Here is a 21,311-nt window from a genome sequence, read left to right as displayed (position 1 = left end):
AGATTGAAAAAAGACACTACCCTTTACAAATGAAGTGTTTTAATATAAAGTATGATATTCTGCCTCCAATCCATCTTTTCCTGTGTTGATTGCATACCGGTAAATCATATTACCGCTTCTAACACCATACCTATATATTAAACCACTATTCATTAAAGGTTTTCTGAGCAATTATCAATTCAATATCTTCATATTCATAAAGCAGGTTTTAATATCGACTGCTAAGGTCAATGCTTTTTGCAATGTTCCATTATAGTGAGGGATGAACATTAACTTGCAAAAAAATCGATAATTCAACATTTATACTGCTTTAAATTAGCCATGTAAATGAAACAAATTTTCATATAGGCCATTTGTTATGAGGAAGGAAAGAATTGCCTTAGTCCTGAAATAGCTTTGCAGAATTGCTAAAACTGACATGGCGTTATAGAAGTTCAAGAACCGACATGGTTTTACTGAATTTTACTTTTGTTGACCCTCTGGGAGAAACTGGGAAGATCATCTATCCAACGATCGGAACTATAATGACTCTTGCGATTATTTTTAATTTCGCTGGTGTGATTTTTATGCAGAAAAATCGAGAATTACGAAAGCATAATCAGAATTTCATATTCACCATCATTTCTCTGAGTGAGCTTTTCACCGATGTCTTTTATCTCGTGTTGGTCTTTTGGAGACAGGATTCCCAGTATGTTTGCTCCATATTTTTCTCTCTATTCATCGTTGGGAGACATAACGTAATCACACATCTTCTTTACCTGTGTGTTGAAAGGTTTTGTGCTATCAATCCTTCACTCAACAGAATCTTTCATCAATTGATCACAAGGAAAAGTCGAATAATTTTTCTTGGATTATCCTTGACGACTTCTTGTTTGATTTTCTTACCCTTCGTATCAATATTTGGCAGACCGTCCTATACGTGTAGTCCAGAAGAACAGTTTGGAGAAAAGACGGAAATTATCTTGGGAATTATTCGCACACTTTTCTCCGTAGAACTGCTTTTTATATTTGGCATTTATGTTTATCTTGCGAAAAAAATTAATTCTTTAAGAAGCAGTGTCCTTTCTCCGAAAACCACCCAAGCAGACACAAAGAAAGAGAACACTGATGGCTCATCATCGAAAAATAAAAGGAATGTTACAAATGTTATTTCTCTTAAAACATCAGATAGGCAGCAGAAATCAATTAGAGGATATCGGACTCATAACCTCTTTACCTGTATCTCCGGCGATGGTACCAAAAGACCTAACCACAACTCAAGAGCAGTGTCAGTTGGCAAGCAGAGAAAATGGAAGATGAGGGCATTCAAAATGTTACGATGTGCTATTTTGACCACAGTTATTCCATCCATTCCACTGATTCTTATACAATTTCTTACCATTGTCAAACCTTCGTTTAGAAGCCCGTTTCTTGATTTGATTGTGTCACTGTGTAATATTTCACATGCCATTGTATATTCCTTTGTGTTTATGATAAGAGTTAAACACTGCAAACGTAATACAAACTAGACTATATATGAATTTGATATTTTTTTTATTTTAACATCCATGGACTTGCAAACTATTAAAATGCATTTATAATGACTGTGAAAGTTGAAAAAAAATCTTTGTAATTAAATAATTCAAGTAACAAAGGGTTTTATTTACATACTGTAAACCCGCATTTGACTGATAGTCGAAAAGCAGTTGATAATGAAAAAAATTTTGCATTATCTTTATCAATGTACAGACTGTGGACAAAAGTATCGGAACGATTTACGTTAGTTTATTTATTGATGCACATGTTCGCGTTATTTATAGCTGGCATTTTCGGTGTAGACACGATTTGTTGCTACACCTTGTGTATTTTTAGGTTGATGACTACTTCCTGTTTACATTAACTACGTCATTATTTATCGTCTGCAACCTAAAAGTAAGTAAAATCTGTCCCCAAAAATCATGGCTGAGAATCGTCATTATGCATCGGATTGTCTTAAAAAATCCGTTGTTTTATTAGTTCAAAATGGAAATTCTTTTCAAAAAGTTGCAGATATGCTTAAAATGTCTAAAACAACTGTGCATCGAATTTATAAAAATTTTTGTGAACGAGGAACTGTAAAAACTGCCCCGAAAACAGGTAGGAAAAAAAGTTTGAGCGATCGTGACGGGAGAAAAATTTTGCGAGAAGTGAAAACTAACAGGAAAACTCCGCTGGCTGATTTGACGGAAACATTCAACAACAATGAAAACAGAAATGTGTCAAAAAAGACAGTGTGGCGATTTTTGAAGAATCAAAAATATCATCGCTGTGTTTGTAAGAAAAAAATAAGGATTTCCCCAGTAAACAGACAGCGGAGAGTAGCATGGTGTCGTGCGAAATCAACATGGACAGAAGATGACTGGAAAAAGGTAATTTTTTCAGACGAGAGTCAAGTTGTTATTGGCAGTGACAATAAAGTTTATATCTGGAGAAAAAGTGATGAGGCATTTAGACCAGAATGCATTTCACCAATAAAAAACAAAAAACTTTCCGTAATGGTTTGGGGTTGCATAACCTATCATGGCGTCGGGACATTAACACGTGTGGAGGGAAACATAAATTCAGATAAATATATTCGAATTATAGATGACAATCTATGGCCAGTGATAGCAAGACACTTTCCAGACAATAGATACGTTTTTCAAGATGATAATGCGCCAGTTCATCGTTCTAGGGCAACGAAAGCTTTTATGGAAAACAACCATATCAATACAATGGAGTGGCCAGCACAAAGCCCCGATATTAACATCATAGAAAATTTATGGTTAAAGATTAAAAGAAGAATAGAACAATCCATGCATGAAATTACTTCTGTGGAACAATTATATAATAAAATATTTTCGATTTGGACAAGTTTTGACTGCGTAACAATTCAAAATTTATATCGATCTCTCCCCTCGAGAATCGCCGCGGTACGTAGGGCCAAAGGATACATCACAAAATATTAAGGTAAGTTTTAATAAATAAGCTTTATTTTTGTCAGGTAAATGCAAAATTGTCTCATCTTTCAAATGATGTAATTTATTTTTATTAGTTGTTACGTAATCTGGCTATTTTGAGCATCCAATCAAACGCGAGTATTTTCCAAATATTACACGACGTCGTAAATCGTTCCGATACTTTTGTCCACAGTCTGTAGAAAGTATGTGTATAGTATATTCAAACTAGAGGTACTGTGAGCAATGAGCTCACTAAATGATACCCCCCGCCTCCCATATGAATATAACAGGAGTATCCATCTTTTGTTGTGGTAAACCCAAAATATGTGTCGGATCGAAAAATAAAATAGGAGGTGCACAATGGCAATATGTAAAAAAGATTCTGTGAAAGTTTCATCAAATTTTATTCCGTGTTATAGGAGGAGTTGCGGATAAGAGATGGGTACCCCAAAGCGTTACAGACGGACGGACGGACGTACATAACGATTAAAATATACCCTCCCGCTTTCCAAGCGGGGGGGGGGGGGTTATAATAATATTCTGTAGTCAAAGGTATTTGAACGAAAACATTTATGTGTTGCAATTCAGTGTAAAAAAAAGCCCTCTTCACTTGTTTGAATAATGTCATCATTTTACTGTATGATAGATAGTATATTTAAATACAAGGTCATTATATTGACAATAAAATTTGCAACATGTTGATAAAATGTCCATTTGCATTTCCATTGCCTTCTCATAAAAACCAGATGTTATTTTGCTTATTGTTTAATGGCAAATTAGTGTCTGCGAAATATTATACATGGACTAATAAATTTTTTAATCGAGGATTTTTTTTTTCTTTAAAAAAGTGTCATACAGAACTGTCAGTCCCTACTCTAATGGTTTCTACAGCTCATTAGCTAAGTACTTCGGCACTAGCTTAAAAATATAGTAATTTATTCATTTCTGTTGTGAAATTTAGTAATTAATTTTAGAATTAAGGATTACCTCTTTCCCTCTCTCTCGTGTATATAGCTCTGATCCTTTGACGATCTTGGTTCCAGTCTTTGAAATCCTTTTTTCAGTTGTTCTCAGTTTTTTTTGTAATCACTGAAGATACATAATTTGTGGAAATGCGCATTAATTGGTGCAGCAAAATTGGTACTGCATATGATTCACATTATAATAAAGAACTGAAGGGAACAAACGACACAAAAATCGTCAAGGCTGGAGTATTTTTAATGTTTTCAACTGTCATTATTTTGGTCAATCTTTATGATTTTGTGTGAAGACCATTTTTGTCAACGATAAGGTCTGCTGTTAAAGTTGCTTCATCAGGAGAATTTATTCTCTAAATTCTTATTGAATAATCTGATCTTACATTATGGACTTGCCCAAAAATTTACAAGATTTTGTCCTCCGTGGACCGAAAACCCTTGTCTTTTGACGATGATGGAATCTGCATATCATTTTCACTTTAAATATAATCGACATCTCTCATCCTATCCTTGGATATTATCTCGAAGTATTCGTATAACAGTTCAACAATCGGACGATTGTATGGAAAAAAATCCATCCATCCCAATAAACACACAAGGATTTGATATGTCATTAGAGCTTCGTCCGCGAACTAAATTAAAAGCATCATTTGAAAAACATTAAAGTCGAAGCTCGTTTCAATTGCCGTACACTATAAGATATGGATTAATTGTTCTGAATGATGTTTTTTATCTAGGTTTACACAAAGGTCACATCTCCTCTTTTCATTTAATTGTCCATATTATAACTTTAATAAACTGCTTATAAATAATTGAGTTATAAACTCTACATGCTATTGTAGGAATTAATTTGTGATCGCACATAATTGTTAAAAAAAACTCAGTCCAAACATTAATTAAAACATATCAAATGACAATGAACAGATGAAAATTTAGATTTTTGATTCGTGCTATCGTTATACATCAGTTACATCTTCTCGGCTTCCGTACATGCTACAAAGTCCAAGTGATGATAAGAGAGTCGATATGCGGAAACTCCTCGTCATTAACGCCGATGATTTCGGTTATAGTGTTGTGCGTAACAAAGGTATGGTGGAGTGTTTCCAGGAGGGGGCAATCAGTGGGGTGACAATGATGGTAAATGGCGTGGCAGCAGAAGATGGGGCTAGGCGCGCCAAGGAAGTGGGCATGCCGACAGGTACGATACATTCTATATTTAGAGACCGCGTCATCAAGCTAACACTGGCCAGGTTGACGTGAGGATCACGTGACCTGGTGACCTGATAAGGGCTTTGATACGGCGGGCAGATTTCCATAAAATGAGATGAAAACTAGAGGTACTGTGAGCAATGAGCTCACTAAATGATACCCCCGCCCCCATATGATTATAATGGAAAAGTCTATGATTTGCTGTGGCCGGGAAACCCAAAATATGTGTTGGATCAAAAAGTAAAATAGTAGGTGCACAATGGCAATACAGTATGTAATAAAGATTCTTTGAAAGTTTCATTAAGTTTCACTCAGTGGTATAGGAGGAGTTGCGGATAAGAGATGGGTACCCTAAAGCGTAACAGACAGACGGACGGACATACCAATTACAGTATACCTTCCACTTTTCAAGCGGGGGGTATAAAAATAACTATGCATTGAAAACAAATTTCAGTGCAGCAAAATTTTATAACAGCATGACGAATGGCAACATGCATATATCTGCATTAGGTATTAGCAGTAAAATAGCTCAATTAATATTGTGGCCGTAAAATTATGATTTTGAGAAAAAAAATATTTGGTTTATGCGAAATTAAATTTCACGTTTAATTACTGGGTGTTTTTTATGGAGGTTTTGAATCCATGGGACATTTAAACACCAAAACAACAAAACGTAAACCCGTCCGTCCAGTCAACTCTAGAACATTCATATATAAGTCCACAGTATTTGTAATATAGATTACTTTTTGCTACGTAGCATTCTTGCAGACCTATTTGTTTTATAAAACCTAACCCTGGACAGTATTTAACAACAAAGAACTAAAATTTGACCCAATCGAATTGAAACCAGGTCTTTGTTAAGCAATGAAATTATAATAGTGCTTTGGACAGTTGCAAGTGCATTGCTGAATTTCGGATCCTAACGAATGTTTTATTTTAGTCAGATTGAAAATGAAGAAACAGTAGCGTATACTAAAGGACGCAAGTGAAAATTTGTTTCAGCATCAGTAATATCAAATAAATAGATATAATTAATTAATGCCTTTCTTAAAAGGAGGTAATATTGTCATGGAAAGTGCAATGTCTGTAAATTATCTAATTAATGAAATGGGTGATCTATCGGCATTTCCAATTTTGCCTGAGGTGGGGATTAGTATATAATTAGTTTTATTTATGCTTGTATTGGTCAGATAAAGCATTTTTATTATATGATTGAATAATTTCCACCTCTCTGATTGGCTGAGATCCAATTATTTCGAGACTGTATATTAACCTAAATAGGAATGTACCTATAACCTACATGTAAATCTATGCGCAGATAGTGCATAAAGCATGGAAGTTCATACATGTAATTCTTTTGGATAATTATGAGAAACTATACTTATTGTTTGGCGAGCTTGTCATGGCCGTTTATTGCAAATAATTCAAATAATATCAATAACAAATTATGCGCCGATCATACAAAGATATTGCAACATACACACAAACATATACACAAGCAGTAGAACTACCATCTTGGCCCGAGGGACCTGGAAAAAACAGTGCCCCCCGGAGATGGTATTCTATGCAAAATTCTGCCATCAAGCAATATATTGTTCATCAAAGTCTTTAACAGGCTTGTCACCGGACCAAACATCGAGAATGAGACCGTCTCCATGAAACTTTGGCCATGACGCTGAAAAGAGAAATTAGCAGAACGAAAGAACCTTTTCTTTGAAAAACACGAATTCAAAATTACACCTTAAATACGAATAGTTTTAACATTAATTAATAATCAAATCTGTTTCAATTTATATGCCACCATCATGTTTACTATAAATATGGGCAGGGAGGGTGGGGATTCTTCACCAAAATTTTCCCGGCCTACACCTTCGGAGAATGACGGAAAAGGAAGCTGAAGTTGAGCATGCTCAATGACGCTAAATTGGTTGCACCCAAAATTAGAGTTATCCTTCATAATAAAAATAATACGCAAATGTTGTGCTCGAAATAACCTGGCTTATCCATATGAGATAAACCTAATTATTTCGAGACTGTATATTAACCTAAATAGGAATGTACCTATAACCTACATGTAAATCTATGCGTAGATAGTGCATAACGCATGGAAGTTCATACATGTAATTCTTTTGGATAATTATGAGAAACTATACTTATTGTTTGGCGAGCTTGTCATGGCCGTTTATTGCAAATAATTCAAATAATATCAATAACAAATTATGCGCCGATCATACAAAGATATGGCAGCATACACACAAACATATACACAAGCAGTAGAACTACCATCTTGGCCCGAGGGACCTGGAAAAAACAGTGCCCCCCGGAGATGGTATTCTATGCAAAATTCTGCCAAATGTTCCATGAGATGCGATGAGATCGCATCCCATGGAACATCCGCCATCAATACCAAGTGAAGGTGGCCAATTTTGCCCCTTGTTACATCAAATCAAATCAATATTCTATCAACAACATCAAATTCATATATCAAATCAGATCAATATTCAACATCAGTCAAATTCATATGTACAAATCATCGCTGCGGCACATGACAAGCAACTAAAGGACAGAAGGATACAACATATCTGAAGTTTCTGTGAACTGCCCTATCGCATTTTTTAATGAATTTACAAATATACTATTACCAAGGTCAGATAAGTGCACCCCATCACTTCTGAATAAACTTTTATGACTATCTACTATGTCAGGATATTTGATTGAAGCACCCCCCATTTTTAAAACAAATGTTGCCAAAGAACTATTAATCCTTCTTCTGCATTTTTCGCCCTCAGAATTGGATAAAGAGTGTATCCAATTTCTCCTTGGTAATATGTGGGACCATACAATTACAGTTTTTGGTAACAATTCATGTAGCTTAACAACAATGTATTTCATGTACTTTTGTGTACCCAATAGTGTACTGTAAGGATTGCCTATGTCATTACCTCCGCAATGTAAGATAAGAAATGCTGGAGATTTATATTTTTGAAGTAAAGATTTAATTGTAGGATATATCTGGTCCCAAACCATTCCTCTAACTCCTTTCCAAACAAGTTCATGTGAGAACAGACTCAAGTTCTGGTTCATGTTATCAGCTGCATATTTCTGTGCCCAGTGTATAATAGAGGATCCAACAATCCAAATACATTCTGAAAATATTACCAATTGAAAATGTTCTGTATTGGATATATTCACACAATAGGTCTTATGTAAGATTTATAAGCTGACGAATTCCATCTCCCCCTTTCTTTAATTTGTGTTTCAGTAAGACCCCTAATATATAGCTGTGTGGCTCCCCCAATTCTGAAAGAATGTGATTTGAAGGATGCTGTTTGAATATTGAGAAATTTTAAACATTTGTTCAGCATAGCTGAAAATTGATATTGAGTTATTGGTTTGGAGTTAAAATGGACCAAGAATTGGCTACCCTGTGTTTTTTGTCGCATTTTTTGAAAACCTTGTAAAGTGGAGAATAAAATTGCAGAATCCTGATCCTTATTAATTCTAACAGACATCCCCATGCCTAATTGATCAGTTTTAGAGCTTTTAATGTGTACAAAAATTTCTGATTCCAACATTTGAATACAGTTCTCTTCCAAAGCCACTACCTCGCTAACTCTTAACAAAGCAAAAAATGCTAATACGAAGGCTGATTTGAATAATTCGGATTCATAGGATGAAAATGTTACATTTGGCAATATGAGTAGGATACTTTGCAACAGCTGAAGTGTTATAGGTCTTCTGGTGTCTGCAACTACTTTCGATTTTTTGTAACCTGCCAACAACTTCCTAACTAAAAAGGAATCTATGGGATTAAACCAACCATGTACATTAATAGAAAAACTTATACCTGCCAAGTAAGACTTGACAGTAGAAAATGAACACCCGTTTTCAGACATGTATGCGATGAAATTAATTATATGATCGATAGGGGGTGGCCATACTTGCTCAAATGATGTCTCTGACCGGAACCTGTAGAATGCTTGCAAGCCCTGCTTATACACTTTGCTTGTATTTACTGAAAGGCTTGCATCAAGAAGGGAATTTACAGTTGACTGATAATCTCCCAAAATTGTGTAGGAACTTGACAAGGATACTGTTGAGCCCCAGGTGCTAGTTGACGAAACCGCGACCACTGCAAACGAGAAATAGCATCTGCCTTACTATTTTTGCACCAGGTATATGTTGACACTTTAACTGAATATTACGCTGCAGTGTGAATAATACCAATGCCCTCAACAAAATCATAACTTTTGGGTTTTTTGATGTCTTATTATTTACTATGTGAACAAGGGACATGTTATCCACATGAAGCAAAAGTTTTTGAGAAGACAACTCTACACCCCAAATGTAAATACCCAGTAAGATTGGTATAAATTCTAGCAAGGTAATGTCCTTTCTTATCTCTGAGGACCAATTCTCTGGCCAGGCCATGAAACTCCATTTATCACCATACAACACCCCGCAGCCATGAGAGCCAGAACTATCTGTGTAAAACTCTAGTGTCTCATTATCAAGCCAAATTAATGACGGAAAGGGAGATAAACCATTAAATTTTGTAAGGAATTCTATCCACATTTCAAGGTCAAGTCTAATTTCTTTTGAAACTCTAATTAAATGAAAAGATTTGCATACACCTACAAGTGCCCCATACAACCTACGACAAAATGCCCTGCCAGCAGGAAGGGCTTTCGTTACAAAGGCCAGTGAACCTAAAAGTGATTCCATTTCCTTTTTTGTTACTTTCTTACTTCTTAATACAAACTCAATTTTCCCTAACAATTCAGAAACTTTATCCTGTGGAACAAAAACTGTTCTAGCTATTGAATCTATACCCAAACCTAAAAATGACAACCTAGTACAAGGTCCTTCTGTTTTCTCATTAGCCAATGGAACACCTACATACTGACACAATTCTTCAAACTGATCCATTAATTGCCTACATTCTTCTACACCTGCAACTCCTACAAAGAAAAAGTCATCTAAATAATGCACAATGCTGTCTAGACCTGACCTATGTTCCAATTCCCAGTGTAGAAAGGATGAAAATTTTTCAAATAAGGAGCAAGAAACTGAGCAGCCCATGGGCAGACACTTGTCAATGTAATAAGAATCTTGAAACTTGAAACCCAGTAAACAAAAATCTTCTGGAGCTATGGGTAAAAGCCTAAAAGCACTCGATATATCCATTTTAGCCATAAGGGCTCCCTGACCTTTCTGTTGAATAATATCTAAAGCCTTGTCAAATGAGGCATACTTAACTGAGCAATCTTGTTGATCTATGAAATCATTGACACTTTGGCCAAGTGGATACGAAAGATTTGTTATCATGCGCCACCCTCCCTGTTTCTTTGGTAATAAACCGACAGGACTACAACGTAAATTTGTAATAGGTAATGAAGGAAAAGGACCTAATATACGCCCTAACTGAATTTCTTTCTCTATTTTCTTTCCCAATTCTGCACTCTGTTCTGAAGCAGATTTCATATTCTTGTATTCAACATTTTTCCTACATCCCTGATATTGTAATGAAAAACCTTTTCTAAAACCATTAGCTAATAAATGTGCCACATTTTTATCTGGATAATGATGCAAAAGTGATAGCAGATTGTTGACTTTTACAGGGGTATTACCCAGGTCCCATAATCTATTTGATAAATTACTAGTACATGAATTTCTGACGTGGGCGCTGTTGAGGGAATCTAGGCCTGTATTGGACTTGTTGGGCAGGGAGATTAGGTTGGCTTCTGACGATGTTGTGGCCAAACCTGCAATTCATAGAAGGGTGAGCCCCATTACATTGTAAACAAACATGTAAATACTTGCAATTAGGTTTCTCGCAAAGGCCCTGAAAGTTGTATGAATAGCACTTAAATTGTTTTTGTTGGTTGAGACCTGACTTTGATTGATTAACTGGCTGCATATAAAAGAGCCATAATTCTGCATCTACTGAACCCCAATTCAAAGCAGACTCAATGGACTTTTTAAGTCTAAACTGAACATCATATTCCCTCCAACCTAAACTGTTAGGTGACCTCTCAGCTGCTTTTCTGATGGTGGCAATGTAACGAAATAAACCCATAGCATCTGTTTGATGTTTGATGCAATAGACTGATGCATATATTAAAAATGCATCCGTCCACAAATACTTTGAATTTTTTCTTCTTTATGTTTAGGTTTGATTTGAAACGAACCCTCCTGAAATATAACCTGATGTTGAACCTCTGATGTTGGTTCTTTGATCAACAATTTACTTAATTGAACATATTCATTATTCCATATCTTATCTTTCATAGCTTGGGGGACATGAGCCCCTAATGGTGATACAACACTATGAAAAGACATAGGCTTTTCTATGTCATAATTGCTTGTACCTGTTGGAGCTGATAGAGTTGTTGACTGTTGGGATGCAACTGTATCAATAACTGAAGCGACAGATACTGGAATGGCTTCAGGGTTTGTCTGCTGGGCTGTCAATGAACTCAGTCCTGCAGTAGAGGCAATTCCGGCGACCGATGATGTGGAAGTCGCACTTAATGTACGTATGGGGACTACCACTGGAGGCTCTGGCTGCATGGGCGTTCTGACGTCTTGCGATTGCGTTGCGGAAGTCGCGATGGCTACACTAGATCTGGTCCTTGCATATGGACTCCTCCCCTTCGATGCCCTTGACTTGTTCACTCGTAACATGGTTCACTTGTTGTGAAAATACATTCCTTAATTTGCTGATGATCGAGATATGATTCTTCACCAAAATTTTCCCGGCCTACACCTTCGGAGAATGACGGAAAAGGAAGCTGAAGTTGAGCATGCTCAATGACGCTAAATTGGTTGCACCCAAAATTAGAGTTATCCTTCTTGACCCATAATAAAAATAATACGCAAATGTTGTGCTCGAAATAACCTGGCTTATCCATATGAGATAAACCTAATTATGTTAGAAAAATACAACGTTGTATTGACCTGTACGTGACGTTCCAGGTAAATACAAGGATTTATTTCCTGATCTAAAAATAGATCGGGAGATTCCAAGTTGATACAAATTGTTTTGGAAAGCTATTTAAGCGACTATAACTTTTTTTGTGAACAAAACATAAGCGATATATTTTCGGGTGAGGGTGGTAAGAGGGGATGCAGGGACCCCCTCCAACACTTTTACCGAACAACAATTTTTACGTTTTACGAACAATTGTCAGTTTTCCCTGATAATACTCCTTCCTTTAAAATCTATCCTATAAAAAAGACTGACATTTTTTTCATGGCAACTAAAATTGATAAAAAAAAAACCCATTTCAAATTGATACGACTGGTAAGTTTATTTACATTTTAATTCTGCTTCTCTCTTGTCTTGTCTTTGGCAAGGACTTAACTAAATGCAAACAAGTAATGAGCTGTATCATTGGTGTCTTCCCACTTAGCCAACATTTTGAAAAAATACAGGTAAATCTATGTTGGCTAAGTGGGAATGGGGTACAGGTAGAGAACAAAAGAAATTAATTACAGGTAGGCTATAGTCTGTTTTAAGGTGAATAAAATATTTATTAATTTTAATCTATTTTAATTTGATGCATTTATTTAAAATACATCAGACAATCAAAATTTTAAAAAAAAACCTTTCTAATTACTTTATGTAAAGATAGGGCTTTTTTGTATATTACATAATCATGCACATTTCAAAGCTAAGTTATCAAGAATTTTTAACAATGACCCTTTTATTTTTCGACTTTACATTTAGAGAACGGAAAAAAATTAAGTCAATTAAACTCTAGGAACACTAGGTTTTACAAGTTCAAAATTAATGAGAATTTAAATTTGAATATAAATCACATTAATTTTACCATGTATATTTATATACACTTAATCCCTTTTTATATTTTAGCTCAGATATGCCATATAAACATGTAGATTTTGGTGCAATTCTTATAAAATAAAAAATGCACAATTCATTGATAATATTTAGAATAATTGTTTTAAAAATAAATGACAAAATATGCTGCAACATACCTGTTTTAAAATGTACAAACATTGATATTTTTAATTGAAATTAAATAATTCTTGGGCATTTTCCATAGTATCTGCTATACAAATAAAACAAAATGACAGGAATTCAAAAGAAGTTTAGTTTTGAGGATATTATGGAACTCAATATATAATTAAATATTTACATACTCATATAAATATTTCTGATCTCAAATGTTAATTATATTATTCAAAATTCTCTCACTTTTCTTTTTTTTCATATCATTTAATATTTCATTTCTTATAAAATTAATTCTATAATTTTCTATTAATACATGTATTTAATTTTTTTTTTAAAAAATCAGATTTTACTCCATGTATATTTATTAAAAAAAAATCTGGAACTTTAATTTTACAATTAATTTTTATAATTATATTGATTAAAATTTTAATTTCGATTTATGTGTTTTACACATTTCAATGGTAGTAATTCTCAGTTATTAACTGGATGTTAATCCATATATACTCATACCTAAAAACAGACTATAGCCTGTTGGTCACTCGGGTGTTAAAATCAAAATGTTGGCTATGTTGGAATAGGTTTTTTCAAAATGTTGGCTAAGTGGGAATAAACCGTATCATTTTATCAGTGAATCATATAATAAAACTAGTGTTGGCAAATCGGACGATTTTTATTAACCGGTTACTCGCTTAATCTTCCGATCGAGTACCCGGTTACTCGGATGATTTTTTGTTATAGTTTCCGTATTTATCATCAATCTCATCCTTTTACATATTGATAATAATAAATAATAAATGTTACATATATGAACTTTATTTACAAAATACAAACTCCAAAAACACAATATCTTCGAAGAATTTGATTTTAAATGTCACTTGAAACGGGGAATTTGTTTTTGTTTAAGAAAATAATTTTATCAACACATGAAGAAGATATATGTCGTGATCGAGGAGAATTAACATACCCTGAAACACTTTGCAATTACTGGTTATTTTTGTGAGTTTCATGCAAGTCACTGGTTATCGAATTACTTTTCAGTCTTTGTGATTTAGCATATTTGTAGCCAACCGTATATACAACTCCGATTCACATAAATTGCATCGGACAGATTTCGAGTCAGCCGTTCTTTAACAACATTTCCATGCTTTATAATTGGATGTTTATTGCGGCATCTTGTCAAAGTGTGCTCCTCTGACTAACAAGGGTCTAAATGAGGTAATTAGAACTCAGGTCTCCAAAACGTGTACCCCCCGGCAATTAAAGTCATCAATTAAACTAATCAAAACAAATCGATCCTATTTGTGAACAACTAGAGCAATCCTAACGTTAATTAAATTAAAGAAATAAGTCAATATACATTTACAAATAACAAAAAATTATTTTAAACGTATTTACTATGAAAAATGTATTTTTATCCGAGTAACCGAATAGCAGTATTACTAACCGATACTCGCATCGTTCGATGGTTAACCGGTTAACCGGGTACTCGTTGCCAACACTAAATAAAACGATTATTGCTGGGTTTTTTTTCGGTCAATAGTCAATACAATGATTTATCCATCTTCGAAGTACAATATTCACCTCGCCATTCGGGCTCGTTGAATATTGTACTCCTCAGATGGCTAAATCATTGTATTGACCTCAAAAAACAGCAATAATTGTATAATATTTTTCCTGGGTGGCGGTTACATGTAGTATATTTAAGAAATGAATTTAATTTTTGAAGATTCATGAGATTATGAACTACGATGCCTCATGAATCTTCAAAAATTAAATTCATTTCTTATATTTACATTATTTTTCTGATAAGTTTCGATAAAATTACTCCATTCAACTGTCATTTTTAAAGCAAAACAGTTTTCACTATATTTTTTGACACCAGGTTCGGTATTATGACGTTACAATGGAGATATTTATGCTTTTTTGTGGCAGTTCTTGAGAAAATGGACTGTATTTTTTTTTGTAAAGAATCATAGGGGGAATTTATTGGAAATGTAAATATTAAGTTTTATTTATGCTTTATTTGTTTGTGTAAAGGTATGCATTTAAACATCACAGAGGGGAATCCTGTTGGGAAAATGTGTACAACATTAACTGACGACAAAGGCCACTTTCTTGGAAACTTCGGATTTACAGAGGCGTTGGCGAATGGAACAATAAATTTGAAGGAGGTAATTCAAGTACTACTGTAACAGTGTTACAAAAATAAATACAAAATCTTAAATTACTGTGGAATCATTTGATCTTGGGTGGCTTAATTTTAATGGAATTCGTGTCGCGGGTACTTTTCATCAACGAATCATGAAAGTCAGAATTGCTTTGACGGTTCAGTAGAAAACAGAAAATTACGTCCCCCAAGAACCTGTAAGACAAAACAAAAATATGAAAAATGGCCCACTGGAAAATGCTTAGCGAATTAACGTCATATCTCTTTAAATACTAGTAAATGTTTGTAATATTTTCTCACCTATCATGACTAAATACAGATAGATAATCGACAGTTTAAAGCAATATGAGCTGCATTTTTGATAATTTTATTGCGCTGTTAAAATGTGTTATTATGATAATACATTGATGTAATTTAAATCTTTATGATCAATTCGACTAAAATAAAGTACTTAACTGTTTCAGAAGAAAAACTTTTGTACAATTAAATGTATAGGATTATTTAAGAAATCAATATTGTACAGGACGACAGTAATGTAATTTTCCTTCAAACAAAGATTATAAATAGTTCCTCCGTAGCAAATATGAGCAAAGAAAGTTTACACAAATATTCTATTTCTCTGACTTTGAAATACAGTACTGTAGTTAATTACAATTTTGCAACCAAAAAAATGCTGACACCAAGATTGCAGCTCGTATTGCTTTAATTCTTAATTATTCAGTTTCATTAAAGGTGGAATGTGAAATGCAGAGCCAACTTGACCTTTTTGAGACTTTGATGGGTCAAAAGCCAAGTCATGTAGACGGGCACCAACACGCTCATCTTTTACCAGGTACATTACATTTTTCATTTGTTTGTATGCCAAGTCGCAAGAAAAAAATTTCACCAGCAGACTCGTTTTGAATAAGTAGGATGATTTTTGGAAGATAAAAAAAAAGTTTCGAAGTCCTTTCATCCGTTTGAAGAAGATGAAATTCCATTTTTTTAACCTTCAATATTAAATTGTAGGCATTTGTAAAATATTTGGCTCAGTGATGAAGGAAAATGGTGTACGGAGTACGAGATGCCCGTATGAAGACCTAGAACCTGGTCACGTGTATTCCTGGGCAGCAGACGCTGTCAAAGATTTAGACTCGTTTTTTAAAACAGTTGTTGAACAAGCGGCACAGGCGAAAATTGTCATGAAGGAAAATAATATATGGTAAGCGTTTTTAAAATTTTATTTTTTTCATTCGATTTACAAATTCAGTAGTTACAAGATATTTTACTAACTTGTTGCTTTGTCTTTATTCGCAAAAATAAATATTTTCTTGTGTTCAAAATTTCTTATTGCGTAAATTTTAATTGAAATAATTTTTTAATTTATTTTTTATTTTATTTTAAATACAAAATTTTCAGCATGACAACTACCTTCAAATTGTAAACTGTGTACGTACTGTCACTTAACTTTAAAATTAACAGCGTTAATATTGGCAAATTTAAACTATGAATATCTTCATTTCTTTTTAACTATTGTTTTTAGGGCAACCGATAAGTTTGTAGGATTGCAGACGATGGGTTCAGATATGACAATAGAACGTTTACAGCGACAAATAACAAGGGCATTCAGTTCTGTAGAAAATGACGTCATAACGTGCGAGTTGATGGTGCATCCTGGATACAAAACAGGATTGGAAGGTGGTTGTGGGGACGGCCCAGATGATTTCTCGCGATCGCCAGAGCGAGAACACGAAATGTCGGTATTGCGAGGCAAAGACATGTTAGAATTCTATTGTTCACAAGGAATAGAGGTTGTCTCGTTTGAGCAGTGCTGTAATATTAATGCATGAACTTTTCACTTGTGATGTTTTTTAATGAAACTTTAAAAATACATTGTATGTCGCGTATTTGTTTATATTTATATTGTGTCATTTGTAAGAATCATATTTATATGCAGAGTATAAATCAAAATGCAAAAAAAAAAAAAAAATGATTTTCGTATTACTTCTTAACGACGTTTGTGTCATTATCAGAAGGGAAAAAACCTTCAACCCAAGGGTTATATCTTCTTGGCGCAATAAATCTTATCTCCAGATCCTGGACAGTCAGGACGAAGATAGATATACGTATGTATTCGTGTATACTATAGAAGGATTTGGGAAAACATTTTATGGATGATAGCATGTATTTATTTATTTATATTTTTCGTTTATTTATTTATTTTTCATTTATTTTCGTCATTCTGTTTATTTAAGGTCAGCCGATAGCTTTGTAGGATTGCAGACAATGAGCTCGGACATTACAGTGGAACGCTTACAGCGACAAATAACCAGAGCATTCAGTTCTACAGGAAATGACGTCATAACGTGTGAGTTAATGGTGCATCCTAGATACAAAACGGGCAAAGAAGGTGGTTGTGGAGACGGCCAAGATTATTTCTCGCGATCGCTAGATCGAGTGCACGAAATGCCAATCCTGCGAGGCAAAGACATATGTTAGAATTCTACCGCAGACAAGGAATAGAAGTTGTCTCTTTTGAGCAGTGCAATGCAAAATTTGCATAATGAATTTTTAAGTAAAGACTTTTGATGTATAGTTTGTTAAATATCTAGTCATCTGATTCATTGTTTTAACGTATTTATTGTTTAATTTATCGAAAAAGATTCGTTACAAGTTCTTACAACTTAGAAAAACCTTTCCCTGTATTATATATACAATTATCATAATTTAGTACATGATTGTCTTACGAACTTTTTACAGTTGTAGTGAAAATATGAAGTTATCATGATATAAATATACATAATATACGTATTTTAAAGACATTATGAAAGGTTCATCGTTATTAAGTCTATAATGATGCATGTCATTAATGATAAATAAATGACAACAATGCTTGCCACATATAAGTTATAATTGTTATAGTAATGATAAACATAATAATTAAAACATAATCACAAATGAAATTCTCGCGTTATAAAGGATCAAAGTTAAATCAATGATTAACATAGAGAACGACAAAAAGAAAAGGAGATGAAAATCTTCCTGAATCTCGAATGAACTTTTGAACACAGTAAAATATGTTATCTAGTAAGCAAAAAGGAATGATTTCCGAATAGTAAAGGATGAGTACTGACTATTGTCAAATACAATGTAGCTATATTGTCGAGTATTGCTTACAATATCATTTCCTGGTCGTTCATATTTGTTACATGTATAAAAAAAAGAAATGAAATACATCTTCAATTTGTAAGCATGAACAATATAATGAATATCGGAGGAATATAATATATTCTCCTGTTGTAACGGAAACAACGCATGCGGGGCGACCAAGGACTGAGAGTTTGAATTCGAGCAGATATTGTTCATGTTGTTGTGGAAAGACTTTATAGAACGAGCGGGGGCTGAATATATACATAGGAAAGATGTGATGCGCCCCCAATTCAGCGACTCGCGCAGCGCACAGGACAACCTGGTGAGACGGATGAGGAGGTCCAGGAATCTAACCACAATGACCACAGCGTCCAAGCGCAAGTCAACGAGAGAGGAATCCAAAGAAAAAAGGTAACACCAGAAGAGCAGACACGCGAACTCAGGAAGCAGCCAGTAGAATCAGGGAGGAAAGCGAAGATCATGAAGATCAAGTGGCCAGCTAGCAGCAAAATGGAAAAATGGGAGAGGTTTGATAATGATATAGATGTAATCCTAAACGCATTTCTGACAGGAGGAATAGACAAAAAGATCGAAGGCATGGCAACAATAATGTATAAGGTATGAGAGGACAGATTTAGAAAGGAGGAAAAGCAGCAACCAAGATGAGAAGTGAATAAGATCAGGCGACACAGAGAGATGACTAACTGTGACACTTGGCAAAACGGTTTAGAACATCAGAGAGGGAACGACCTGCTTTAGCTGAATTAAGGAAGAGCTTTATGGATAAGAGAGAAGCTAAGAATTATGAGAAGGGCATACAGACTGAGGAGAAAAAGGAAGCAGCGAGCGAGAGCAAGAGCACGATTAACAGCCAACCCATTCCCATTTAAATCAATGTTTTTAGGCAGCAAAGGATCGGGAAAGCTAACAGCGGGAATTAAGAGAGGATGTCGAACAATATTTGAAGGATATGCATAGCGATTCAAGGAGGGATGAAGATTTAGGAGAGTTCAAAAGGCTGATACAGCCTGACAATCCGGATCATTTGTTCGATGAAACCAAACCAAAGCTGCGAGAAGTCAAAGATGTCTTCAGGAAGGAGGCTAGAGCAGCTTCATCACCAGGACCAAACAGAATCCCATACAAAGTTTACAAAAACTATCCGAGACTAACCCAACGTTTATGAAAACATCTAAGAGTTGTGGGGAGGAGGGGGTGGTTAGCTTACTGTTGGCGCTAAACCGAGGGAGGCTTCATTTCAAAGGAGGAAAACTCAATGCCATTTAAGCAGTCCCGATCTATTTCCCTGATGAACATCGAAAAAAAAATCCTGGCTATTCTGGCCGAGGGAATGACAACCTATATGTTGTCTAACAAGTACAGAGACATAGCTGTGCAGAAAGAAGGAGTGCTAGGGGGTCTCGGGTGTAAGAGCAAGTGTTTTAACGGAGATTATATGGGAAGCTATAGAGATGAAAAGAGAACTGGTTGTCATATGGTTGGATCTAGCCAATTAATGCTTATAGTTCAATGCCTCATAAGCTAGTCCAACTTACACTACAGCACTACCATATGCCAGGCAGGTACGGGTGCTGCTCAAGAGTTACTTTGACACGCAGGCTTCAAATACAGTTTGTCATAACTCAGAACTTCACAAAATCGTGGCAGCACATAGAAGTTGGGATTGTCACGGGCTGTACGATATCAGTAATTCTGTTCTCTGCAGCCATGAAATTGATAGTGAAGTCAATTGAGAAGAGAAACTGAGCAGAGGTCAATAAAGGTATGTGTGCGACAACACTGTCAGAGCGTTCAGGAACAATAAGCACAAAGACCCTCCTAGAGGCTTGAAGGGGATATAAGATATCATCGGTTAAGCCCGTATGGAGATCAAGCCAACAAAGTCTAGGAGACTCGTATTGAAAATGGGAAAATTAAAGTCACAGAGAAGTTCAGGGTAGGAGAAGAGATTATCCCATCTTTCTCAGAAAAACCGGTCAAGTACCTGCGTAAGTTCCATGATGATTCGCTGGAGATAAACAGAATGTTAGTGACACCAGTAATAATCAACTAGAGAATTGGATGAACATTTACCGGGAAAATACAAAGCATGGGTATACATTCACGGCGTACTTCCACGAATTCTTTGACCTCTGTTTGTGTACGATGTACCAATGACATCAATTGAATCGATGGATCGAGCGACGGATAAGTGCATGGATACCTTAGAAAATGGCTAGCAATCCCCAGAAGCTTAAGCAGCATTGGTTGTACAGCACAGGAGCAAAGCTCCAATTACCATTGACATCAATTTTCGAGGAATTCAAAGTCATGCACAAAGGTAAGCCGGTTTCTGATGTTGCACGACAGCAATGATTCCAATGACAACATATTGGGCATGACGGACGACCAAAACTGCGATCCTTGTTGTAGACCAGCCAACCTGGAATATATTCTGTCTTCATCTTCAGTAGCCTTAACCATGTTAACAGAGAGAAGATAATTATACACTGAGACACAACAAAGTTATCTGTGTTTGCAGACGTGCTGGAAAAAAAGCAAGGAAGAAACCTTGGAAACCTGAAAGAACCATTATTGAGGGAGGATCCACCTGAGGACAAATGGGTTTTATTTTCAATCGTACATATGATCACAAAAAATCGTACAAACGAATTCCTAAATTACACAAATAATTAAAAAAAATCGTACACGCAAATTTATGAATCGTACAAACGAATTTAAATCGTGCAAGCAATTAAAAAACCGTAACTGCACATGAATTTATTTATAAAAGCATACATTTCTAACGTTAACTTAAATCGTACAAATGAAACTTTTTATTAATTGTACAAGCGAATTTCTATATCGTACAAACGATTAAAAAATCGTACACA

General features: G+C 35.0%; 2 protein-coding genes across 3 annotated transcripts; one reads left to right on the top strand and one right to left on the bottom strand.

The window, feature by feature from the left end:
* Positions 1-4,927: 4,927 nt before the first annotated feature.
* LOC134251061 (carbohydrate deacetylase-like) lies at positions 4,928-17,199 on the top strand. The gene is made up of 5 exons (XM_062733426.1): positions 4,928-5,132; positions 15,159-15,292; positions 16,021-16,120; positions 16,297-16,489; positions 16,811-17,199. Exons 1-5 carry the CDS (start codon positions 4,961-4,963, stop codon positions 17,115-17,117), a joined length of 906 nt encoding a protein of 301 aa, XP_062589410.1. The 5' UTR covers positions 4,928-4,960; the 3' UTR covers positions 17,118-17,199.
* LOC134251060 (uncharacterized) lies at positions 9,113-12,081 on the bottom strand. Of its 2 annotated transcripts, none has more exons than XM_062733424.1 (2): positions 11,515-12,081; positions 9,113-10,908 (listed from the first exon to the last, which is right to left on the bottom strand). In XM_062733424.1, exons 1-2 carry the CDS (start codon positions 11,828-11,830, stop codon positions 9,254-9,256), a joined length of 1,971 nt encoding a protein of 656 aa, XP_062589408.1. In that variant the 5' UTR covers positions 11,831-12,081; the 3' UTR covers positions 9,113-9,253. The 2 variants fall into 2 exon arrangements, with proteins under 2 accessions (XP_062589408.1, XP_062589409.1); XM_062733425.1 differs by having other exon boundaries at positions 9,113-10,104.
* Positions 17,200-21,311: the final 4,112 nt, after the last annotated feature.

Source organism: Saccostrea cucullata, unplaced genomic scaffold (assembly GCF_032062105.1).
Source record: "Saccostrea cucullata isolate Sc308-1 unplaced genomic scaffold, CSIRO_AGI_Scuc_v1 ctg746, whole genome shotgun sequence".
Taxonomy (NCBI): Eukaryota; Metazoa; Mollusca; class Bivalvia; order Ostreida; family Ostreidae; genus Saccostrea; species Saccostrea cuccullata.
The sequence above is the reverse complement of the archived record's forward strand: the minus strand, read 5'-3'. Positions and strand labels throughout refer to the sequence as shown.

What these genes read in the sequence shown, in the direction of transcription:
- LOC134251061 (XM_062733426.1), top strand. Translation starts at nt 4,961, where the DNA reads ATGCGGAAACTCCTCGTCATTAACGCCGATGATTTCGGTTATAGTGTT. An exon ending in GAACAATAAATTTGAAGGAG is followed by an intron (nt 15,293 to 16,020) that starts GTAATTCAAGTA and finishes GTTTCATTAAAG; the next exon opens with GTGGAATGTGAAATGCAGAG. An exon ending in ATGAAGGAAAATAATATATG is followed by an intron (nt 16,490 to 16,810) that starts GTAAGCGTTTTT and finishes TATTGTTTTTAG; the next exon opens with GGCAACCGATAAGTTTGTAG.
- LOC134251060 (XM_062733424.1), bottom strand. Translation starts at nt 11,830, where the DNA reads ATGTTACGAGTGAACAAGTCAAGGGCATCGAAGGGGAGGAGTCCATAT. An exon ending in AACTCTATCAGCTCCAACAG is followed by an intron (nt 10,909 to 11,514) that starts GTACAAGCAATT and finishes TATGAATTGCAG; the next exon opens with GTTTGGCCACAACATCGTCA.